Source organism: Haemaphysalis longicornis, unplaced genomic scaffold (assembly GCF_048455015.1).
Source record: "Haemaphysalis longicornis isolate Haplotype H1 unplaced genomic scaffold, Haemaphysalis longicornis Haplotype H1 scaffold_10, whole genome shotgun sequence".
NCBI classification, from domain to species: Eukaryota; Metazoa; Arthropoda; class Arachnida; order Ixodida; family Ixodidae; genus Haemaphysalis; species Haemaphysalis longicornis.
This window is the reverse complement of record NW_027526204.1, coordinates 87,170,410-87,196,598: the sequence shown is the minus strand read 5'-3', so window position 1 is coordinate 87,196,598 and position 26,189 is coordinate 87,170,410. Positions and strand designations below refer to the sequence as shown.

The following is a 26,189-nucleotide window of genomic DNA, read 5'->3' as shown; positions in this document are numbered from 1 at the left end:
CCGCCAGCAAAGCATTGTAGTGCGGGGGCAATAAATGGTTAATTGAGAGAAAAGGACGGCATCGGCGTCGGCATCGGCGTCTGTAGTAAACGAAACGGTTCCTTGACCACGTGTTTTGAAGCGTTGCCTACAGCGGGGCGTTCCTTAATTTAAGTTCAAAAGCACGAAGAAGTACCCAGGGGTCCTCGGACTTTTCATTGTTTGTTCAGTGCAACGTCGAAAGCGTTTTAGCAGGGCTGTTAATAAATGCAGGGTAAACAAAACAATGCACGGTACTTTCCTAGTTTCAGCCATTCCAGTGGAACAACCTCGAAGAAGGAAAGTTAGTGGACCCGTCATAGCGGCGTACATGCTCACGGAGCTCAATTTTGCAGCGGAGCTGTTAATAGGGCTGTCTCACGTTCTTTTTTTTTTTTTTTTTGTGCTCGTAGACCGAGAACAGCCTCTTCTCTCCTCCTCACTTTTGCACCCCTTCTGCCGTTGCCTACGTGTTCGTCGCCATCGCTTCATATATTGACATAAGATGGCATATATTGCCCACGAACAATGTTTTAGCAATGCACTCGTGTTTAGAAATGAAGCCGAACTTTAACAAGCCCGTGTAAGTTTGGTTTTTGTGCGCTGCCTTTCCCGCATTGTATATCGAACAGTGAAGCCTATACTCACAAGAAAAAGAAACTTTACCACCCCTTTCTTACGGAAGTTGAGAAAAGCGTGGAAACTTTCTCACCTTAAAACTGCGCCAAAAGTGTGTCGAAACATTCGCTGGAAGTGCGTGCAATCGATCGTCGAACCTTCAAAGACCCAAATCGTAAACGAAGACGAACCCACGCGACGATTTTTTGCGCACCAAGTAAACGCATCTACGAACGATCTAAATGTGTACCGACACGTGGGTTATGAAATAAACGTACACTATAGTACTCCTTCTTCATGACCGATGCGTGTATCGTGTTACCTCGCAAACCTTTCCTTGTTAACCTTTCCTTGTTAACCTTGTTAACCGCGTTAACCTTTCCTTGTTCTCGATTTTCAAGTAACCGTTTTGATACAATGGAAGCCCAATTTCACGCACGCGACATGTCTCCAGAGATCTTATCACAGCTTTTCGGTCGACCAACTGGTCTATGGGGAAATGCATTAGTTTTATGACAGACAGGACGCCATCGGTCACACTAAGAAAGCTATCGCTTTAAAAAATAGGCGGCAATGGGCGTGAACGCCGCTGAAGGAGACCACCGACGACGATCGGGCCGCGGACTCCAAGCGTAAGCGCGATGTCCGTCGGTATCCCGAAAAACACGAGGCGGAGAATGCAAGACGTCGGTGTGGCTGCAGTTATGCTGAACGCGTCCTCGGAGGGATGGAGCTGTTGGACCGGAAGTTTGTGGCCAACCGTTAACTTACAAACTGCTTCGCTGGTCACCCATCTTCACCGAGTGAAATGGCACTGAATTGTTCTCAAACTCTTGCATCACAGCTCCACTACAAAAAACAGCTTTTCACAATTCCCCTCCATATTTTGGATCCTTGGATCCAAAATATGGATCCTTGTTTAAATATGGATCCTTGTTTGGATCCTTGTTTAAAAGTCAGTGTGCCATCTATTCAAACTAATTTGTACCATGACTCTTTCATTTCCCGAACAATCTCGCGTCAAAAACTTCGTAGGTAGACTATAACAGCTTAACAGTAAAAAATTGTCGAAGCTTGCACTAAGTGGCTCAAGGCTTGAACCATAGCGAAGCTGGAGGACTTCTTTTCATGTAAGCACTGAAGGACATACCACGACGCATTGCATTAGGTTTGAAATTGTTTATTTACATGTTCCACCGTCGCTTTTCACTGTGGTCCCCGTTGAGGCGTGGACGCACGTGAATTGTTTTGTTGGCATTTTTTGCGAGCGCCACGCGCAAGCCTGGACGACGCTGGGCGCTCGTCGTGAGGCGCTTGCTCACGTGTGCGGTAAGCGGCGGGAGTAACTATGACGCAGTATTTTGATGACCCTGCTCACCGCACACAGTACGGCCAGCAACAACAGCTTCGCTGTTCTGTCCTACGGAAGTCTTCCTCACACTGAATATAAAAGCGGAAATGGTCCGTTATGGGAAACTTCCGTGGTCAGCGTTCATTTTTAATTGTAGTAACTTTGCTAATTAGTTTGCAAGTTTTCTAAGGTTACAGCCACGCTAGCACGCACACTGAAATGAGAACAGACTACCAACTGACACTGAATCGCTCAATCCTTCAGCCTTTTTTTAGCCTTCCAATTGTTACATGCGTGCGTCCTTTTGCAGACGTTAAGATTCGCTGAATCGATGCAGGCCTTAAGAGTCGATGAATCGATAAGACACGTTCGCCTTTCGTCCGTCGCTGGTCAGGCCTGCTCGATTTTCATTGGCGAGTGGCGAAAAGGAGGTTACGTTTTTGCCTTGCTGGAAGGCAAGGTGAAAGGCAAGGGAAAACTGAAAGATGAGACCAAGACAACAAAGTTATGGGAAAGAGATGTTCTATGGTCACTTGGCGTATGCGGAAGCCTGAACGTTGGAGCTACGGGGAAAGGGGGAGGTGTCATTTGAGGGGGGGGGGAGAGGAAAGTCTATAGCCGGCGTGCCACGCCCGAGAAACGTAGCAATCGGAAGAGGCACGCAGATCGGTCTCTCCTATTCCTTCCAAAGTTTGTCTCATATATATATATATATATATATATATATATATATATATATATATATATACATTACGTAATATGGTTCTAAAAAGCGTGAAAAGCGCGCGTTTCACCTTGTTCCACCGACCCGTCCTGCAGGCTCGGCGGATCAATGAAGTGGATCGGACCCTTTGTAGTGGCTGGCTTTTCTCAGTACTGAATAGATAGAGCGTACAGAGAGAGAGAGAGCAGTAGGTCAATGCCGATCGTATCTGTTCCTTGCTTGCCGACTTCTTAACTTTATTGATTTATTTATTGTTATCTATTTCTTCAGTTCTCGCTTTAAAAAAATTTTCTACGTCTGTCGTGTTTCGCGAGAGTAACGGTACCTGGATGCCTACCGAACCGCGCGACTGGCGTTTTGATAAAAGAAAATGTTTCGCTTATGGGGCTGGAATGAGAAACGCATTGAACACGTGTCAGAACGAAATGCACGTTCCCCTTGTAAAATAATTTACGCATTCTGAACACCATTACAGAAAGTCGTAGCTCTTTGAAACGCACAAGGTCGCTGGTGAGGTTGTCTGTCGTGCAGATTGTACACCCCTGGATAATTTGAAAGTCACAGATAGTTTGTGTATGCGAGGGGTCGATGGGAACACCGTGCAATCTACATTAGTTTTACGCATTCACTGAAATAAATAAATAAATAAATAAATGAATAAATAAATAAATAAAAATAAATAAATAAATAAATAAATAAATAAATAAATAAATAAATAAATAAATAAATAAAATAATAATAAAAAAAATAAATAAATAAATACATAAATAAATAAATAAATAAATAAGTCTTTCTGCATATTTTATTTCTTCATATCTACTCCTTTTCCACCTCCAAACCCCCTAAGCCCCCCTCTGCATTTTCCCCAGGAGCGTTTTGTGACCCAGTATATTAGCGACAGCGGTGGTTCGTGCTTTCTTTCCTTAATTAACACTATACACTGTCTTCTTATACTTCTTTCATGATAACCGCACCGTTGATTAAGTGTTTCTTTTTAATTCTTTTTCTAATTTAAGGTGCTCACCAGCCTCTTCGACAAATTTGCTTCGTCCCCCCAAATGGCTTCTCTCCACACTGAAGCCCATTTTCGGTCAGCCGCCCGGCAGAACGGCCCTAATACAACACACAACCGGGACCAGCCGCCACAACGTAAACTGTACAACGTAGCGAAAAAAGGATCTAGAGGGGGATATATCATCTCTAGTTGGCGCGATTTGCCTTATTATTTTGTTACACAAACAACCGGGACGCCTCGTGAGTGTCTTTCGTGGCGCGTATTAGATGAGCCGTGAAGACAAAATACAAGTTGAGCTCATAAAAAAGGCTGCGTTGTCCTCATAACGTTGTTGCCAATTTCGTCACAAACTTTGAACGAATAATCGAGATATTAATATAAAGCAGCAGTTACTTCCCAGCCACTTTACGGAGATGTTTCTATGACGTCGCATAGTCTTGTTTGTCTGATTGGGGGCCGCGGACTTAATAAATGTATATATTATAATGGGTATATATATATATTATATATAATTATATATCTTATATATATATATACGGTGGCAAGTTTCTTTGCTGAAACTTTGACAACAATCGTGCTCGCTACCCGCTACCTTCTTCGAAGTTTTCTTTTCTTGTGTTCTCTATACCATCTTCCAAGCTTTATTGCTGCATATATATATATATATATATATATATATATATATATATATATATATATATATATATATATATAGTAAGGAAATGAGGGGCTCGTTGAGGAAATACAGAATAATAGGTCAGCAGTCTACAACGCCAAAGGAAGCATAGGGGTGTGGTTAGGCTCTTTTCTTTTTCACTACGGTTAATGAAGTAAACATTTTTTTTTAATTATACAGAAGAAACACTTTCTTTCTTCTGTATAATTAAAAAAAATGTTTACTTCATTAACCGTAGTGAAAAAGAAAAGAGCCTAACCACACCCCTATGCTTCCTTTGGCGTTGTAGACTGCTGACCTATTATTCTGTATATATATATTTATATATATATATATATGAAGTCACTGGCAAGAGAAACATGACTGGACGATTTGTTGTGGGGCTTGCACTTCAATTTGACCGCATCTTTTGAGTGCGAAGTGCAGTTAACACACGTATAAAAATGTTTTAGTGCTCGCCCATATTACGTCACTGTAGCGCGAAATTTGAAACTTTTTCAATATCCCGTTTTTTTTTTTGCTTTTGAAAGCGTTTTCCGTAGTTGTAATAGGAGCTGAACCAGTTACCAAAGGCTAGCTCTTCTAAATCAAACTAAGTTGTTCTTGTCGTCATAACCCACTTAATCCGCCCGAGGCTGTGTGCATACAACTACAAGACTGTGCCAACCTCTGGCTGATTGTTTCTTCTTCCCTTCTCGGTCATTCGGTGCCAGCCAGGGCATTCGGTCCGTCTTCAACCTTCAGCTGCCCGGAGAACACGCCCACTGCGGTAATCCGCTCGAGAGCGGGGGATTCTCCTACGACCCGCAGGACTTCATGGACAACGGAGGTATACCCGTCGCCTAATGCGCTATATAACATACTGCCCGGGCGCGATGCATGGCGAAAGCCGCGAACAAGGTTGTATGCTTTGTTGTCCGCGGCTGCGGCGGGTTAGGTTGACCGCGCGTCCATCTTATGCAAGTATCTCGACGTGCGGCGTTTATGCGGAGCGGCAGTACATTTGTCAGCACAACTGACGAGCTGCTTTCTTTAAAATTGAACATAACTTGTATTTCAAGAAAATTTGAAGCAACATGGCATAGGTACGGGATATATTGCTAGTAGGGATTCGAGTGGCGGGAGATTTGAACGTCGGGGTCAGAGAAGGAGTAAAAATAAAGCTGTTGAATGAGTAAAATGAGTGTTTTTGAGGGAAGAATCTATGCAAAGGGACCAAACACAGGAGCAGTCTGCTTGACGTGGTAGGCTGGGGGGTAGCCGGGGGATGGGGGGGGGGGGGGGGAGGGGGATTTTGTGTGAGAACACTCCCGAAACTTTATTAAAGCAGAAAATGCACTAAGCTGTTGTGTGGGCGGATCTTCGCTTTCTGTTTACTTTTTTTTCAGGGGAAATACTACCGGAAATATTTCTGGCTACGCCACTGGCAGTAGGCGACCCCACGTTGTTCAAAGAAGAGAGTAAGGGGAGTTAAACGCAGTTAACAGGTATAAGCGTTGATTTAGGGCGGAGTCAAGAGAACAAAAGAACTTAATACACAGTCACCGTACAGGTTGCGAACTGTTGGACCAGACTACTTTGTAGACAATGCCAAAAAAAAAACACACATTTTTTTAAAATATACGGTGGCTTGTCGATAGTGTCTATAAGACATTCAGGTGATAAGAAGCACGTTTCAGGTTCGTAGAAGCCCCGCTTAAAGACGAATGGGAACCTTCTCCTAAAAATTTTTGACTTTAGGTCGCGAGCAAGATTGAAGCAAGATTGTGTGGCACTGTCCAAAACGACAATGCGAAAAGGTCCGAAATATCATTTTTGACGACACCGAGCTCCTGTTCACGTAGGTAGTAATAGTTAAGAAGGAGGGCCACTTTAAGAGCAAGGAATTGCATAGCAAGACTGTTAGCGACAATTAAAGGTCACTGAGCAAGCAAAAACGAAATGAACAAGTGAACTGAGACGGGCTAGTTGGTGCATGATGCTACTTAGAAAAAACAGCGCCAAAAAACAATACGACAGGGAGTAAAGACATTCCATTTTGTGTGTTTGTGTTATGAATTTTCTTCTCTCCTCCTTGTTTTTGATTCTAGTATATATTCATTGTTCTTCTGAATAAACCTCAGTTGGCAGTTAAAAAAAATCAGCGCAGTGTTTGTTTGTACTCCCTGTCGTATCATTTTTTGGCGCTGTTTTTTCAAAGTAGCAAAAACGAAAGCTTTGACGTTTTGCCACCATCACAGGTACCTCGTTCACAATCGCGGCTTCCCCTCCTCTTCATACCCCTCTTGTTTCGTTATCAGCCCCATCATCCCGGAGTTTATAATTCATCTCGGAGGGTGAATACACTGGTACTGCCGTTCCGCGCAGCTCGCACAAATGCGTCCTCAACCAGCTGGGCAAAGTAATCGGCGTTCGCCGCCGACCCGCAACAATAGGCAGCTGCTTCTGCAGCGCATTTGATCCATCTTCGTGATGAGCGCCGTCTCCGGTCGTGCACGCGTTCTCACGCCGAGAGATAAGAAAAGATCTCCGGGCGGCCGTTATAACCAGAAGATGGGCGACCTTAATCGACCCTATATAAAGTCCGCCCACCCTCCGAGTGACTCGCGTGCAGGTGCGCAGGATTTGGGGTGAGGCAATGCGTGCACCGAACGTCTTCCTTTTTTATTGCCCGAAGAGCTCATAAGCCTGTGTACCTAACGAAAAATGACTTCTTAAAGGAGCCCATGAAGACAAAATACAAGTTGGGTTCATTAGAAAGACTGCTTAGTCCCGATAACAATGATACCAATATCATCGCAATCTTCGAACAAATAACAGAGATATTAAAGAAAACGTGTGAAGCCTTCGCGACCCCCTAGTCAATTTCCCGCAACTTTTCTATGACGTCACGGAACCTTGTTTGTGCGATTGGCGGCCGTCTAACTGACCTGTCGCGACGACACATGACTGGACGTCTGTAATGGGGCCTCTAGTCCCATTTGACCGCATCACTTGAATGCTAACGTGCACTTAACGCACTGAAAATTATAATTTATTGTTGGCTCGTATGACGTCATTCTTGCTCATAACACGTCACTGTGGCGCAAAATTTGAAAGTTTTTAAATACTTTTTGCTTTTTTTCGTTAAAAAACATCTTTTGTGGCTGTAATAGAACTGAGTGAGATAATGAATCCTAGTTCTTTCAAATTAAAGTAAGTTGTATTTTCTCTTCATGACTCCTTTAAAGCGGCCACATAGACAAAATACAACTTTAGTTTATTAAAGGGACCCTTAAACACTTTATTTAACTTTTTTCCATATACTAAATGCTTGCAGAACGTAGTAAACCAGCTCATCCACTACTCGGATTAGGTGGTCGCAAAGTGCCTCAGCATAAAATTACTGCTCTATACCCGTCAGATAACTTAGAAACTTGCTTAAACGCTTATCTCTTTTCTGGTCTTGGCGTTCTTCAACCGCTTGAATTACGTCACTACAGCGGTGTAACGGCTATTGGCCGGCTTTCCTTCAGTTTCAGCAATGAAGGCATTCCATAGTCACTTCAAAAAGAAATTCACAAAAGCAAGGCAGAAACGGAAGGCGTATCTGCTGCGACGAGCAAATCACGCGCTGCCGCTCCGTGCAGGCGATAACTATAGCTTTCGCAGTGCTTCCAGATTCGAAGGAAAGAGTGAAAGCGTCTATCGGAAGTGTTGCAGAGTCCCTTTAAAAAAGGCTGTTCCGATAACGATGCAACCGATTTTGTCGCAACTTTCAAACAAATAATGAGGATAATAATGGAAACAGATGGCGCATTGGCTACTCACCAGTAACTTTGCGGCGTTTTCCCTGTGACGTCACCGAATATTGTTTGACGTTACCGTGACGTCATACTGTGACGTCACCGAATTGGCGACAGCCGACATAAGCCAGCGCTAAGATGCATGAGTGGACGATTACAGCGGGACCTCTATAGTTCCGTCTGATAGTATCACGTGAATTCTATAGCGTGCAGTTGGCACACTGATAACCGCGTTTTCAGTTCTCACCCATATTACGTCACTCCTTCCCAAAATCCCTCACGGTAGCGGGAAATTTGAAAGTTTTGAAATATTTCTTGCGTTTTTGCGGCTAAAAATCGCATTTCGTGGCTGTAATGAAGCCGGGTTAGTCACCGAAGCCTAGTTCTTTCCAACTGAACAAAGTTGCGTTTTGCCTTCATGCCCCTTTAAGAGGTCTTCGCCAGGCGTTGCGATATTATCCCAATGTCATTGCAAATGAATACAAGGTTTACGCCGAGTGAAGAGATCTCGCTAAGAGTGCATCGAAAGTAAGCACCTTCGTTCAAAGTAGCGCCTTCATTCTTGATACCCCTCCCCCTGAAACGCTGCCCGAAGCTAATTTTTTATTGCTTGCTAATGGAATGAAGAAATCCAAAAGCTTGAGTACTGACAAAATTTTCTATGGTCGTGCATTCAGAAGATTAGAGAGAGAAAATACATTTTTATAATATTTTACAGGTGTTAAATTTCTTTTCGGCGTATGAGTAGCTGCTGGAAAAGCTTAGTTACACATAGTTCTGTAAGGAGATAAACAGCTGGAGGAGTGGCAGCTCGAAGATAGATGTGCGGGGAGAGAGGTATACCGACAACCGACACAAACCTTCCCCTCCCCTCCGTCTACCCTCCATCTTCCCGCTATTATGGAAAGCCACCTGAAGCAACGTAAATGCTTGGAGGGCACGTGTCATGTATGCAAACAAACGCGTGGGTTTCTTATTACAAACGCATTCAAGTGCTTAGAAAATTAATTTATGGCCAAATAAGGGTGGCTGGTGGTACTTACATAAGCAAATGGCTTACGAACACCAAGAACCCAAATATCCCGTGCGGACAATGCTCATATGGCTGTTTCACTTCAGAGTTTATGAGGATTTTATAGCTGATTTTAGCCTGGAAACTTCGATTCCAAACAAGGTTCTGTCTGTTATTCGTGTTGGAGCTCCTGTTAAAAAATAAAATTCACGCCGCTTTAAGCTCACATTTTAGTTAAAAGTTATTCAATGGTAGTGCTAATCATCGATGTTTGTCTCTCCCTGCCACTATGCTGCCGAAATCGATGGACGCCGCAGTGTTCTTCTACAACTTTGGCTGGTAAGTGAAAAACGCAAGAAAAAACAACGCGACGAGGTCTACTCAGCTCGTTGCCTTGTTGGTAGAATGGCCGTAACGTTTGACGGTTGCTCTACACGTAACAGGAAAGAAACACTAGGCAGGGGTGCGTCCGGCATTACCTTTTCTGTCTGTGTTTCTTATAATTTTATCTGATTTACGTGAGACATATTAGTGGACAGTTTTCAACATATAAAGCGCAAAGGGAATGTACAAATTAAAGGGACCCCCCAAATCGCGTGCCATCGTAGAACCGCCTTTTTCTCAGCATTTTCGCACTTAATTCCCTAAAAATGGTTTCGCGGCTGTAGCGTGCCAACACTAAAATACCGATTCTTTCTATACTTTAGCAGATTTTCATGTTCAAACTTAGTATATATAGAACTCTGGTTAATATACAGTGTTTCAGGCAAAATGATTTAAATTTTGAGCACCGCTCATTGTGGTTATGGTTAGGCTTGTCATGTGCCGAGAATCAGGGAGCAGCCCGTGGAGTGCGGCCGAGCAGCGCGGAGGCCATGATGTTCTGTGGCGCGTGGCTCGCCGTGTGTCGAGGCCATGCGCTGCTGACGATGAAGGCAGCGGCCGATGATGATGATGGTGGGCGCTTGCTGTTGATGACGAAGTGGCCGCTACAGGCTAATGGCTTACGACGTGGAATTTCCGTGCCATTTGATATTTATAACGATCTAGATGAAATAATTTAATTTCAAATTGTTGTTTGGTATAGCTAAGCGAGGCTCACAAGTTCTGTTCTTACATTTTATTTGCGAGAGAGAGAGAGAGAGAGAGAGAGAGAGAGAGAGAGAGAGAGAGGAGAGAGAGAGAGAGAGAGAGAGAGAGAGAGAGAGAGAGAGAGAGAGAGAGAGAGAGAGAGAGAGAGAGAGAGAGAGAGAGAGAGAGAGAGAGAGAGAGAGAGAGATTTAATGAGTACGGAAGAGGTTAGCCCCACAGCTTTGGGTTACTGAGGCCCAAATTTTAAAACCTTCCTTACCTTACTAAGGTCGCCTTAGAACTCGCAAGGAGGCCTTAGTTCAATTTTGGAACGTTCCCTACTGAGGCTTCCTTACGAAACGCTCCCTTGATGTCTCCTTACTGCAAGGTCGCTCGCGGGCTACCTTGATGCGACCTTACCCCGCTCTTTCAACTGGACGCACACTTCTCCGCAGCACTCGGCACACGCCTCGTTAAGGCGCGTTCCCACTAGGCCGACACGACGGCGACGACGACGCGACGGCGACGCCGACGAGTCGCCAAACCATCGGCCAACTGCCGAGTTGACCGACCGCGCCGGGTTGACCGAGTTGACCGACGCGTCCGGCGACCGGTCGTCCGACCGGTCGCCGGACGCGTCGTCGGGAATCGACCGAGAAGCGAAAACTGCTCCCCGACAACATTCGTGCCGCAATGAATGCGGCTCTATTTTGATAGTTTCTGGAGTGTAATAAACTCAGTAACGTCCACGAAGCCCATACAACTCAACACTAGCGCTAATGCAATCCGTATTTTGGCGTTCGAGGCTTCGGCCGTGCTCTTCGGCGACGCCGCTACCCCGGAGCTGCAACCTGCAAATGCGTGTGCGATCGGCTCGCCAGTAGAAAATGTAAGGTCAGTTTCGTGCAGAAGAAGAGTTACGTAGGGTAATTTTGGTAATAAGGCATCAACATCGGCCAAGGTTTTTCATGTGAAACGTAAAACCAAAGTACAGCAAGCACTATCCCCGCAGTGGGAAATCGCAGTCGCAGCCGGCAGCCCTGCACACACATTATTGCGAGCGCTTTCGCGAAGCAGCGGAGTTGATGGCGATAAGCTATTGTGGGGGCTTCGGGGAACGTTGCTATGCAAGCGCTATTTAAGAAATTTCAGTTTACCAGCCAGGAATTGTGTAAACCAGCTAGTAAACACCGACGTATGACACGGAAGGATGGGCCTCCATCTATTACCCAGGCTATTTCGCAATGAAGCACCATTTGGGCAGTGGCGTAGTGCTCTCGCGCGTCGCGCCCGTGCGCTGAAGTTGGGGTTCAATTCCCGGCGGGGTGAGTTTTTTTTTTTTTGCGCGTGTGTGTGTGTGAGCGGTTGTTTAGAGGGTATGGTTTGCGCATCCAATTTGGGAATCGCGTGATTTTGAGAAGCAACCTCGTCAACGTTTCGCAGCCCACAGTCAGCAATGGGCTCTGGGTAGTTACGCAGGCGGTGTGCTTGCGCCTGTTCCCAAAGTACGTCGGCTACCAAACGCAACGAAGAGGAAACGCTTATGACGCGGAGTTGTTTTACATCACGCGGGCACACGTTGGGCATGCTGTTGTATTCGTCGCAAAGTCGCTTCCACACTTTAGGTTTCGCGTGCAGCGACATGGCGTTGCTCTTGTTGCACTCTACAAAGTTTTTGTATTTTCGTACCAGTTCTTGGAGAAGTTCTTTTTCTTTTCTTCTGTGTAATACACTTTCCCGGGCATGGTTACACTGGCGCTACGCTCGCACAAAACGTTGGCTCGCACGTTTCGACGCTAAATGCGATGTTGACAAAAATCAACGTGAGATTGTTGCCAGACTAGATTTGACTTACAAGCAACTGCAGTAACCGACCGGTACAACTTGTTTCAAGAACTGCGCAATAAGCAAACATTAAATATATATGCCCGTATAAATGTAAAACACGACAAATTACATGCCTATCACGGCTAATGAAGGCACATTTTAAGAACAAATTGCGCTTACCCTCGCACCCATGTGCACGAATGTCTTCCTTGACGGGAGTAAGGGCGCCCTTTGGTAAGGAAGGTTGAGGGAGGCTTTAAAAATGAGAATCGGAGCTGCAAGGTCGCCTCACTGTAAGGGAGCATGAAGGGCTCCTTCAGTAAGGTGAGGAAATGGGGTAAGGTAAGGAAGGTTTTAAAATTTGGGCCTGAGTGGGCATCTCAATCTAGAGATTTTACGCCAACCAGCCTGTACTTCCTTACACCATCTCTTGCGAAGCTTTACTACAGTATATTACAGGGACCGTAGCGTTACTAAAAGCAGACCACCTAGCTTCTTACCGGCCCGCTTATTTAGCGCTACTCATAGCTGGTTTTTCAAATGTTCTCGTCAAATATGCATGACATTATCACATAACCTTTGCGCATTTTGAAGAGCGGCCAGACGCAGTTTTCTGCAATAATACAATTGCAACGCCTCTGACGTCATGCGGCGCAACTCCTAGCTTGACATTTTTCATTTCGTTCAGAACTTGAAAACAGATCGTAGGAGTTTAAGAAAAAAAGTAATCGACGGCAGTCGCGAGGGGAAGCGAGCCTTCAATAATGCAGGACAACCATTAGCTCGGCACGGTCTGAGGAAGCCAGGGCAGAGCTGTTCCATTACGTGGAGCTGAAAGGAGGGGGGGAGGGGGGAGGGGGGGGAGGCAGTCCAAAGGTGGTATCGACCGTATTTAGCTGCCGGTCGGGCCAAGTATATTTTCGGGGCGTCGGAGAAAAAGGTGCCATACAAGTCGCCGCCTACACAAGAGGTGCTACGAGACAGGCTCCCGACATGGGTATCGACGTCTCCGGTGTGAGGTGCAATCAATTATTTCTGACCATCTCTGCCTCGTCTCCGTTTTTTGTTTGTTTGTTTCACCCACACGACTTTGAGGTGTAGCAGTCACTCAGCCCCAAGCGCGTTTTGTTGCGAAGGTAATCATAAAGGGCGATTAAAAAAGAGAGAGCTAAAGGGGGAATCTGTTTTTTCGGTGGAGATAATTCTTTACGCCGCATACATTGGACTGGCATTAGATTGATTAATGACTGCAGATGGTTTCCGTGGATAGCTCAGTGCACTTGCGTGAATTGGGAACATAAACCCTTCCGTTTCCCCTCTTCTGCTCGGCAAATAACGGCTGCTGTTTTGTACTTCTGTTGCTCCAAGATGATAAATTGCAAGACACACATTGAATGAGCCACTAAAAAATCTTTGGGAGGGGGTGGTGATAGAAAATGGATTGTGGCAGTTCGTAGTCACCTTGGTATCCGTTGCTATCCGCAGTGGCGTAGCTAAGGCGGATTATAACTACGCAGAGGTGGCTGGATGCACGAATTCTCCCACACTCCCACTTGCATAAAAAAGGCGACCTGAAATTTTGAGTCAAGCAATGGTGCTCCGCTGCTCAGCCCGTCGGGCAGTTAGTGCTACAGTCATCATTACGCTCCATGCTGTTGCATGTGACTAGTTCTTTTTAATTGCACACATAATAATTTGTTTAATTAGGGGTATACATTGTAATTGCCTCAATTTGTTGTGCATGACTTCTCTAATACCTGACAAGTTGCTGTGCATGAGAGTGGCTTTTCTTATGGCGCTAAAATGACTTAGCACTGCAAATGATGAAAAAATATCTGCGGCGTACCCCTGCGCAGGTGAAACCCCCATCCTCTTTTGCAAACGAAAAGCGTGTGCTGGCCTCCACGATTTCAATAAAGAACCCCATGGTTTCATGGGTTTTTCTCTACATATTGTGGAATTGAAGAGGGAAAATTTTGGTTTATGCCGTTCTAGTCTGTTTATTCCACCCCATTCCACCCAGCTTCTTTTCGTTTTATTATTTTTGTCTGCAGTGGTAACCTCACATACCGAACCCGGGCATTTCGAATTTTCTCTTACACAGAACAGCCTGACAATTCCCGCGCAAATGCGCACACATAGTGCATTTCATACGTCAAATTATTGGTTTTACAAAACTGTTTATATCGCCTTCGCAGTCAACATATGCGGGTTCGACTGCGTTTTGCCTTATTCCCTTCCTGTCTAATCTTTCTATTCCACCGGGTTATTGCGGGGTGCTATTCCAGAAGGCCCGAAATTGAGCGGAACTCGGAAAACAGGAGCTCTAGCGACGCCAACGCAACGTAATGATGTTTCGAGAAGGAGTTCAAGCGCTTTAAAAATTCAATTCATGCTATTTGCTGTTTATTGGGGTGACGTAACTGGCCCAGGGCAGCGCGTTCCAAGGAGCCGCGAGTATAGCGAGGCGCATTTTTCCCTGCGTTCTCTCGTTCCGCTGCTGCACTGGTGGCTACTGGGGGCGAGCAAATCCAACTACTTTACTTTATCGCGCTTTTATTTTAATCTGTATTTCACTACAAAGTTCATTAATTTTGTTATTCTAGGCGTTCTTGTGAGCTTTTTGTTTGAAATTTGCAGACCTATGAAGCAAGTTCTGCCAATTTCTGCCGTCGGTGGCACACAATGCAATCACGTGACTAAGGCCGACTGGCAAAAAAAAAAAAAAAAAAGAAAGCGGGTGATGGAAACTCGCCACATTTAAAGTAAATGCTGCTCGGTGTTATCGAAACCCTCCGTCCGCTTAGAGATACGAAATTCCCGAGGGGCACTTAAGTATGCTTACGTGGTTTGAAGCTTGGCGATAGTTAATAACAAATGATACATTGTACTTGCCATACTTATTACCAACTCATAATTGTACCTGCGGTAATTCTTAACTGATATATTGCATTTGCGCATTTTTCCTCGCTTTTATTTATTTGTCTTTCGGCATGAATTCTGACATTACTTCGACCGGCTTCTTTCCTGCTATACCGTGTTTGCGCCAGTTTCTTCTCTTTCATTTCATAGTGAACTCGTCAGCAAGAAGACTGGCACACACCACAGCCTCCCTATAATCGGGTGTCTGCGTGGCTGGTGTGCACCTGTCCTTCTCATGTGCCATCACGTTCACGTGTCACGCGGCACGCATTATTCTACAACTTTTGCTTCTCCAATTCACATTTTTGTGAATTTTCAAAAACCGAGCCCATTCGCTCCTCAAAGCTACCAATTGTGGGCAATTCACCCAATCGGCCATGTGCTACGGAGGAAGGAATAGCAACAAACACAGCTTTTCAAATTTGTCTCCTTTATTTCACTTTGCTCTTCACAGCTCTTGTTCGACGAAGCTCTGTACAGTTCTTGGTTTTTTTATGGGCTCTATACCTTCACCCTCCTTCTGGCGTCACGCTGTTTGTTTCGGCCTCAACTCTTCCCTTCACAAGCTTTCCATGCTCTGCTTCCTGCCAGACGACAAAGACGCTGGACAAAACCCGCTGAAATGCGTAAAGATCGCCTCCGGTAATAGACACACGCCCTTGATTACATACTATCCTGCGAGTAAAGTTTTTGCAAGGAGGGTGTGACACGCAACGCCTCAAAAGAAACCGTCTGCCGCGCTGACGATAAATGAAGCGCACGGTCATGCAACGCCACATTGGAAAGTTTTGCTAGCAGACGATAACTGAAACACGGCCACTCGATCGAAACATCCTTTCCGTCGAGCTGTCGCGACTGAAGCGTACGCCCAGGCTGCAGACGGATAAACGCATGGTAGAACCTGCGGAAGCCATGTCCGGCGAACCACCTAAAAAAAGGCGAAAAAGATGTCTGCAGTAATCCTATTGCGCAAACACCGGCTGACTCTCCACTGGGGCGGTCGCTGGTGCGGTAGCTACCAACGCTTCTGTGGAAGGTGTCCGTCGCGTAGAACCACAGCGCACACACTTGCTCCTCGGCAGTCATGGAGGGAAAGCCCCCTTAAAGTTGTCGCAAAGGGGGTTGGACTCCAGATGGCTGCACAGCCAATGCATAGTACTTTCGAGAGACGGGGCTTGAAAAAAAGACTCTGTAGGGATAGATATTGCCTGCTACGGCGCCCGTGAACAATGAACCACGCCGCAGCAGTCACCAACACGAGCGTCACGAGTTCAACTCGGTCGTGCAATATCTATCCTGAGTTTCTTCCGAGTCCTCGTGTCAATCACACACACCCAGCCCATTTGTGGGCGCGGCGTGTGTGATTCTATTCTATTCTATTCTATTCTATTCTATTCTATTCTATTCTATTCTATTCTATTCTACCCTACTCTACTCTACTTTACTCTGCTGTATTCTTTTAGAGAAGGCCCACAAAACGCTGCCGCCGCCGCTGCTGCTGCTGCTTCTCCTCTAACTGCCCCCCCTTCCCGCAGGCGCGACTACGGCACACCCAGCTGCTCGGCGCTGCTGGACATGGTGAAGGTGATGTCGTTCGCCCTGGGTGAGGGCAAGGTGGCCGTGCACTGCCACGCGGGCCTGGGCCGCACGGGCGTGCTGGTGGCCAGCTACCTGGTGTTCGCGCTGCGCTGCCGGCCCAACGACGCCGTGCGCTTCGTGCGCCTCAAGCGCCGGGGCTCGGTGCAGACGCAGAGCCAGATCGACTGCGTCCAGAAGTTCGCCCAGTTCGTGCTTCCGCTCCTCGTCGTCTACCCCATCGTGTGAGTAGAACTTCTCCGTTGCCGACCCGGAAACTGCCGGGGATGGTTGACCGTCCCACGGTCTCCTCTATAGGCGCTGTTGCGTTGTCAAAGAACGGACCCGAGTTTACGGTGGTTTTCACCAACGTCCCACGTTTGTGGAAACCGCGGTACACTCGGGTGTGTGTAAAATCTTTTGCTAAAGCCTGTCGCGGTTAGTAGCTCATGGTTTGTCGCAGCTGTCGGAGGGGCTGTCGCGGTGGCGCGGACATTGGGGTTTAAGTTTGTCCCTGCCATCGTCCTCGTATACGTTGTTGAGCCAAAGAATGAGACCAAGTTTACGGCGTTTTCACTGATGTTTCATTTGTGAAACCGTGCCAAACGTAGGTCTATACCTTGGTGAAAATTGTCGCAAGGTCTGTCTAGTTGTACTGGGCTTGTCGGAACTGTCAGGTGGGCTATCACGGTGGGGAGGAAACTGCCAATGAAGGTTGTAGGTCCTACTGTCTTTCTTAGGCCTGTCGCGTTATGAAAGAATAAATCCGAGTTTCTTGCGGTTTTCACCTTTTCACCAATGTCCCGTTTGTGGAAACCACGGTAAACTGGGGTCAATGCACGCCGGTGAAAACTCTCGCAAAGCCTGTCAGGGCCGGTAGGGCTTCGCTTGTCGCAACTCTCAGGAGCCTATCGCGGCTGCTCGCGCACCGCTTAACACCTTGAGGACCCGCAGAAAAATGACCAAAACGCAAGGCATCACGGTCCATGCCAAAACCATGCGCATGCGCAGTTTGCTACGATAAGATACGTGCATTGGGTGGTTAAAAAAAGCAACAGTCATTACTTTCAAGGGGAAGAGTCGAGCACAAAATGTGAACCTGTAGTGTTTGAAGGTCGAATACAGTGCTCGCCGAAGATTTCAGGTGTCTGAGTGCACCGGGCGGCCGTTGTATGGCACCACCGTCGTTTCAGCGAACAGCGCCGCCCGTGGCGAATCGCTCGTCAGTGGAATGCCGGTGGCGGTCAGTGCAGCGTAGTTGTGCATGGCTTTCTGTCGTTTTTCTGCGGTGCAGCTTGCAAAGCGTACGTAACCCCACGTGCAGTTTTCAGATCGGTAAATCTTGAGCGCCTATGTGACGTTTACGAGGCATGCCATGTGTGTTATTTACGCCCATACTCAGTATTTGCAAATAGCAGACGACGCTCAATGCGCCAAGCTGGAAGTCAAGCTGGAAGTGAAAGTTCCTTGTTTCGTGCAATTTTTTCATGCCTGCATGCAGTTTCGCGAATCGAGGAGTATATTGCCGCTAAATGCTCCCACAAAGCCGGTGTGTGCAACCGATCTAGGAATGCTGCGGCGCTGGCCTTTGGCAGTTGATGACGATACGGCGTCGACGTCGTGCACAAGCGAAAGACAAAGTTGGGCTGTGTCTTCGAAGATTTACCTCAAAACAGAAATTGTGACGGACGACGCTTCCGTAACTTCATTACCTACGGCTGAAACGTGTTTAATTTCACAGAAATGCTCTTACTACAGTCATCGGGAATCGTTGATAGAATAAATACCGCATATGATAGTAGAACGTTATTGCTTGTCGTGGAGAAGCATTGCTTTACAAGAATTGTAATGGTTGCTGGCTAGTTGGTAAATGATTTTTCAAAAACCAATTCCTGCGTGGCTGAAGGACGAAAGACAGGAGGGTGCCCGAAACCTGTACTCAGCTTCACAACTGAATGCTGCGGTCGGTTTACAAGCTGCCACCTACACTTGAAAAATCATGCACACCTCCGTCTAACGACGATGATGGTTTATCGCAAAGCTCTATCGTATGGGTTTCCTTGGTTGCCTTCTGGATTTAAACTTTGACTAGTTAAGCGTCGAATTTGACCAGCACGCAGTTTGGTCTTTTGATCGCAGTGTCTTTGACTTTGACCATTTCCCATTCGATTTAGCACGAAGAAAGCTTTGCGTTCAACCATCATAATCATTAGACGGAGGGCTAGATGATTTTGCTGTTTAATTTTGAACTTCCACGCCCCCTCTCCAAATCTAAACTTCTTCCAGCGTGTCGGAAATGTGTCTGTGGTGGAGGACTCGGGCTCGTGCACTTATATTTGAGGCAACTAATCGCGCGTTTTTGGTGTCTTCACCAGGCATTACACGATATTTTCAGGTACTCTGTAAAGAATACTTAAGCATTAAAAAAACACCGGCTGACGTTAACACTGCCACATTTTTAAACTATCGATGCCAGCCTTTATTCTACGGAGGGAGTAAAACGGGAAGGGGAGGAGGGATGGTTTGTAGCTTGGGCTGTTGAGTTGGTGAATAACTTTGGCTCTTGATAAAATGACCACCACAAACGTGGGATTTCCACTTCGGCTTTCAGGCTCCCATGCTGTCACAGTGTCGCTTACCAAAACCGAAGGTACAAAGCTCACGGTTATAGACAGTGTAAACTACCGCAACATTTCTACGGCTACACGGTAATCCATCTCGTATGGATTATTTTATTTAAAGCACACGTATCTAGATATCCCAGCGCTAAGGCTGGCGTGGAAACCGTAGTCATTGAAACCAGTGAAGATAATTTAAAGTGGTAAAAATGAATTCTAATATTGCTAATAGTTTTATTCCTACTCAGATCGCGCGGAGCCAGGCGCAGAGCGCTGCAAAAAGCGCTCGTGTCAATGTAGCCCTTCCCCAACCTTACAAGCACCCAATATGTTTGCGTAGCTGTTAGTGCATTTAAGAAGAAGAAAATACTAATAATAGTAGTTTTATTCGTACTCAGAACGGGTAAAGCCAAGCGCAGATCACTGCAAAAAGCGCTCATGCCATTGCAGCCGATACCCAACTTTAGACGCGTCCGACAAGTTTACGTAGTCATTACTGCATATAAGAACCCAAAACATCTGTCTAGACTTCGTTTCATCTCACATGTCTGCTCACAACGCCACCAAAACATACAAAGCACCGAAGCAAACACGACAAAAACAACGGGAGGCTGTGTAGTCCAATGCACCGGCTCATTCCACTGACGAGGAGAGCGCCGAGTGGTGGCGCCACCCGTCCAGCTGCCCGGTCCCTATAGCGTATGAGGAACGGGAGGACAATCACCGTTGTAGGGAAACGTTTTCTCGTAATGTCGATGACGGTACGTCATGGCGGACGTATGCTTGTTTAGAGGGCAAGAATAAATTTATAGTATATTGATACGAGGAAGGCGATATCTAGGCTGTTATGGAGAAAGGGGTAGCGGTGAATACGAGAAGGGAAGACATTCAGTGCAGGCAGTTTGGGTCAGCTGAAAACATGACGGTGCTCGCTGTGGCCATACGGCGGTCTAGCCGGATGGGGGCAGGCCAGCGTCCCTAAATAAAGGCTTTCAGAGTATCGGCACTCTTTTCTCTCATTGTTATGTGCCGCCATGATTTTCATTCGTCGGTATATGGGCGCAGCCATTTTGTTTCTGGGCGCCTCTTCTCTCCTCTCCCCCTCTTCTCTCTCTCTCTCTCTCCCCCTCTTCTCTCTCTCTCTCTGCTGCGCGGACGCTAGAGCGGCCGGTCACACTCTGCCCGTCACAACCGGCGGCGGTTTCGTAGGGAGAGATGGCAACACTGCAAACCAGAAACAAAATGACCCCCAGACGCTTCCGGGTGCACGAAGTGGCGATACTCTTAAGCGTAGCTTATTTAGTGACGCTGGGGAAGACCTTCCCTCACATAAATCTTCTCCCCCATACTTGTTGCATACTAACAGCATACTCCATACTCGTAATAGAGTAGTTGCTTGATTGATCTAGAAATTCGGTATCGTGGTAAGGGGTTATTTTCGGTAGAAGAATCAGTCAAGTGGGGCAGTACTGAAAAGCCTGGCAATGGCCGGTGCAGGTTGGATAGAAACGGAGAGTGACAAAACGGGCGTTAAGCATGGCGGAACCATTTTGGAAGAATGTAAGGAGTGGAAGCAGCGTTTGCCGCTGCTTTGTCTAGAGAGAGAGAGAGAGAGAGAGAGAGAGAGAGAGAGAGAGAGAGAGAGAGAGAGAGAGAGAGAGACTTTATCGTCATCCCTTTTAAGACGAATGCACCGTGCGGAAATGTCCGGTATCTCCGTCCCATCAGACGGCGGGCAGGAACCCTTGGTCTCTGGCGGAGTCCTCCGCCAGTTGGATGACAGCCGCTTGTATCTCGGGAAGGGAGCTGAGCAGTGCGGCGTCCCACTGCTCACTACTTCTTACATGTATTACTTGTTCAAAGGCCCGTGGTTTATTGGGGCATGGCCAGACCATATGTTGTAGTGTGGCTGCTGCAATGTTGCCCCACTTGCATCTGTCCGTGTACCTATCCGGATAGCTGCGGTGACACAGGGCGGGGTGAGGGAACATATTTGATTGCAACCTGCGCCAAGCAACTGTCTGCCATTTGTTTAGAGCAGTGTGGGCAGCCGGAAATTTCAGTCGGCTCAGCCTATAGTGTTGAGTAATCTCTCGGTAAGTTGCCAGTCTCTCCCTCCCCCCCGTCACAGACGGCACGCTGTCGGATTCGAAGTCAGCCCGGTTCGTGTATCCTCGGGCTGCTTCATGTGCCATCTCGTTCCCCGGGAGAGACGAGTGAGCTTGTCAACAAAAATATCCGAAAAACGTGCTAACGAGGGATGTAGAAGGAGTACCCCACTGGCGTCGCGATTGCAACGCTTTTTTTTTTTGGCTGAGCGTGGACGTGAAAGAAAAACTTTACCGTCCCTTCCTAAACAAAATTAAGAGAAGCGCGAAAGCCTTCGCACATCCAAACTACGTCAAAAAGTGTGTCAAAACCGTCGCTGAAAGTGCGTCCAATCGATCGTGAAACCTCAGTAGGGCTTGATTGCTGGCTAGTTGGTTCATTCGAAGGGACAAGTTAGCGCATAAGATGAGGACGAAAATAGAGAGGACTGGACGAGGACGAGACGTCAAACCTTCGAAGACCCAAATCGCAAACGAAGAACGAACCTAGGCGACAATTTTTCGCGCACTAAGTAAACGCATCTACGAACGATCTAAATGTGTACCGATACGTGGTTTATGGACAGAGGTATACTGTTGTACTCCTTCTTCACGATCGATGCGTGTATTGTCTTGTCTAGGACCGTTCCCTTTTCGCGATTTCCAAGTACCCGTTTTCACACAGTGGAAGTCCGGCTTCACGCACGCGCCGTGTGTCCAAAGATCTTATCAAAACTGTTCGGTCGACCAACCGGTCCACGTGGAAATGAATTAGTTTTTTGTCAGGACGCGGTCGGTCCAACTGAAAAAGCTTTCGCTTTAAAAAAATATTTCAGCATTTGCAAATATCCCGTTGTGCATATGTGGCATTAGTTTGCGGAAGCGGAGGAGACCAACTACAGTTAAACCCGATCTCAGGAAGTCACTGGGAAGCGCGCGAGTTCTTTTGTTAAATCGAGAACTTCGTAAAATCAGGACTGTCATTTTGCCAGCAGTTGATTCCATAAATTCTATGTGCAAAGGGAGACGCATCCCTGCCGCTACCATGGCGTCGTAACTGCGGCGGCCGGCGGCGCTCGCCTGCTGATAATTTAACAATGCGAAGAAGCCCGTGGTGCAAATAATAAGACAGCCGGGAATTGCCCTGAAGTCGTCGCATGCACTCTAGCAGACGCGCGAAACACAGCGATTCTTAAGTGCAGAGCACTTTATGGGCTTTCCTTGTCGTCGTCGCTCGCTAACGGTCGACGTCAAGCGACTGCCGGGATCAGACGGCGCAGCGAGATAACGGGCCCAAGCAGAGCCTGGTAAACCGTAGTCAGGGGGTCACACTGAGGCTTCGAAAACCACGCGGTTTAAATAGTCATAACCGTTCGAACCTCGTGAACCGCTGCCGCTTCTCATACATCTCACCGTTATTTAGCGCAAAAAAAACAACTGCAGATACATTCCAGGCAAAATCTGTGTATAAAGCGGCCGTGCCAAAAAAAAAAAAAAAAATGGCGCGTTTGAAATTTTGTTGAAAGGCTCCAGCCGCACAAGAAAAAAATCACGCGTTCGAAATAACGCAAAACAGCTCCAGCATACGAAATTAAAGCAAGCACAAAAAGAACAGAACTCCCGCTGGCGCAGTTTCAGGCAGGGGGCGCGTGAGCACTGCGAAGGCGGGAAATTTGAATTGCATATTCATCAAGAGAGGAGTGAGACAGGACGGCGAAGAGCGTGATGGGTGGTAGCAGTGAGCGGATAACGCTGCCTCCACCCATTATGCCGAATCACTGCTCTGCGCTTCTTACAGCTTTCACATTAGGTGAACGACTTTAATTTTTTTTTGTTCCACTTACCCGCTGAGCGAAACGTTCTCGGCTCTCATATCCTTGAACCGCGTAAACAAAGCTTCCTCCAACTTGGAGTGGGGTTGATGTTCTCCTCCGACGCAAATCCAGACGAAGTGGCATTGATGACGGCGTCCTTTTCCTTCAATATTGTGGAAAACGTGCTGGCCGGGAAGCCGTGGTCTTCGGCAAACGGAGTGTTGAGTTTATCTTATAGAGCTGAGTAAAAACGAAACTGGATGCCTAGTTTTTTTTTTTTCGGTGTGGTGCAATACTCTTCGTGACGTGCTGACTAAACACACTCGAAATTGCTCTTTTTTTTTAATATGTCTGTTTCTCGAAATACTTCGTTAAATCAGGAATGGCGCTGAACCTATTTCGTTAGTTGGAGTTCATGAAAGCATTCATTTGTATATGTACCTGCGGGGAAAGCGAATTTGTTCGTTAGATCGGGAAATTCGTTAGATCAGGTTTCGCTAGATCGGGTTTTGACTGTGTACCTCTCAAAGCGCGTGTCTCGGGGCGAGTGAGCGAGCAGTTCTTGCAGATTTATGCCTTCCCAAGTTTTTTTGTTTAATGTGCATCATTCTTTGCCGAGTACCCCCACGCCAGGACCGTGTAACACCCTGCATTTCCACAATAATGCAGATATCGTGGAAGTTCCACATGTAATCGCTATAGTAACGTAAATGAAAAAAAATTGGTCGAACGAAATTTCGAAGAAATAAAAAAATAAGAAAAATGTAAAATAGTTTTGGAAGCTGGCGAACCGTGTAACGCCTTGCATTTCCGCAATAATGCAGATTTTGGAACAGCTCCAAATTTAATCATTGTATCAACGTAAACGGAGATAATTGGACGAAAGTTTTTCAAGCTTTCGCCCGACTTTATAAGAAAAATATAAGAAAAAAATACGGACTTTGTAAAAAATCTGAAATTTATAAGAAAAATATAAAAAAAATTACGGAAAATGTCAAAACGTATAACGCATCACATTTCCACGATATTGCTGATTTTGGAAAAGTTCCACCGGTAATCTTCATAATAGCGTAAATGAAGATAATTGGCCTAACTAAATTTTGAAAAAATAAAAAATTCAGAAAAATATAAAGTAATTACGGAAAATGGGAACCGTGTAAGCCCCTGAGTTTTCACAATAATGCAGATTTCGGAGAAGTTCCACCTGTAGTCGTTATAATAGCGTAAATGGAGATAATTGGTTGAATGAAATTTCGAAAAAATAATAAATAACAAAAATAGGAAAAAACGGAAAATTGCAAATCGTATGACGACCAGCATTTCCACAACAAAGCATATTTTGCGGAAGTTCCCCTGTAATCGTTCCTCTTCTAATCGCTATAAGAGCGTAAATGGAGATAATTGGTCGGACAGGATCTAGAAAAACCTATAAATTTGGCTGGAAAAAACTCCCACTCGAGACAAACGGCACAAGAATGCTACGCATTAGTAGATAATTCTCTGAATTTCTGCCGATTTTTTTTTAGTTCGTAGTACTTACGGCGCAGCCATCCTGCAGCTTTCTTTCTGGTTTGTTCGCCATCGATATTTGCAGGCTGTAGACTGGCCTTATTGTCCCTCGCTAATGTCATTTGGCTTCCGTTTCAGACGCCATGTTCGACGAGCGAAACAACAATCTTTTGTCATTTTGTGCAGGTACACAAGTAGAAGGCCAACGAAAGCGGACAAATACCGGTACGTAGTTCCACAATGTGCGATCTTAGTAAATTTCTTTGACTAAATGTACTGTACATACGAGACAGAGGATAAATGAATAATTGATTTGAATTGATTGTTTGATTGATTGATTGATTGATTGATTGATTGATTGATTGATTGATTGATTGATTGATTGATTGATTGATTGTAGGGTTCAACGCGCCGACGCAACGCAGGCGATGAGGCGCGCCGTAGTGGAGGGCTCCGGATTAATTTTGACCACCTGGGGATCTTTAACGTGCGCCGAAATCTCGTACGCACGGGCGTTTTTGCTTTTCGCCTCCATCAGAAAAGCGGCCGCCGCGGCCGGGAATCGAACCCGCGTCCTCGTGCTCAGCAGCACAACGCCTTAGCAACTGAGCCACCCGCGGCGGGTAAGCTTAATTGAGTAGCAATTGGCATCAACTAAATCGGGAACAGTAATCGGAATCTTTCCACCAAAGTCATGCACTGCGTTTAGTGCTGCTCTTGAGTGCACATAATGCAGTTTTTCTTACAGTTATGTCCTTAGAGCGAAATCTTTACCCCGCCATGCCTCGCAAGGTAATTCATCACGTCGCAATGACCTTGAGCCGCCGCAGCACAAGTGTGGCAGGTGTGACGTCACGCCACATGGTCCGCTGTGGAGAGGTGTCGCAGCTGCGCTCACTCGGAGCCTCGCCGCAGCGGTACCACGTGATTAAGCTAGGGTTGAATGGCCGTTGCGGCGGCGCTTGGTCGCTCAGTGTTGCCGTGGATGACGTGCCTGCTGGGACGCCCGTGCGTGATCCTCAGCTTAGGTGAATCCAGTTACCCAGTAGATTCTAGATGGCAGGCTGCGGAATCTCAAACAAAGGCAAAATTGGCCACTGAAACACCGGAGCAAAGGGTGGCCAGATTAGTGCGTACTATATAGAAACTAAGCGGGGAAGCGTGCCAAGATGGGAGCTATTTGCAGCCACCGCTGTCGTTCAGCAACACCAAAACAAAGACAACGGCGCAGAGCCGTGGATACAAGCAACGCTTGTCGCTTGTGATTCCAAGCGTTACAAGGGTTAAACCTTACCCGTTTTTTTACGGGAACCCACTGCATCTTGATAGATTATTCCAAATATTCATTAGATGCTCCGTCACGCCTACACACGCGGGCGAAAATTGAGCAGTTTAGTCTACATTAAGCTGGTTTGTTCTGATGCACCCCTAACGGTCGGCTAAAAAAGTCAAAATCAATCAATCAATCAATCAATCAATCAATCAATCAATCAATCAATCAATCAATCAATCAATCAATCAATCAATCAATCAATCAATCAATCAATCAATCAATCAATCGATTTCC

The 26,189-nt window shown here is 46.3% G+C and overlaps 1 protein-coding gene across 1 annotated transcript in view; it reads left to right on the top strand.

Annotated features, from left to right (window-relative positions):
• The window catches only part of LOC144158875 (protein tyrosine phosphatase domain-containing protein 1-like), a 112,080-nt gene that overhangs the window by 71,290 nt on the left and 14,601 nt on the right, over nt 1–26,189 (top strand). The window contains exons 4-7 of the mRNA XM_077690051.1: nt 5,116–5,231; nt 9,517–9,538; nt 16,555–16,839; nt 24,809–24,847. Coding sequence (XP_077546177.1) covers nt 5,116–5,231; nt 9,517–9,538; nt 16,555–16,839; nt 24,809–24,847 — 462 coding nt within the window. The remainder of the gene's footprint in view (nt 1–5,115; nt 5,232–9,516; nt 9,539–16,554; nt 16,840–24,808; nt 24,848–26,189) is intronic.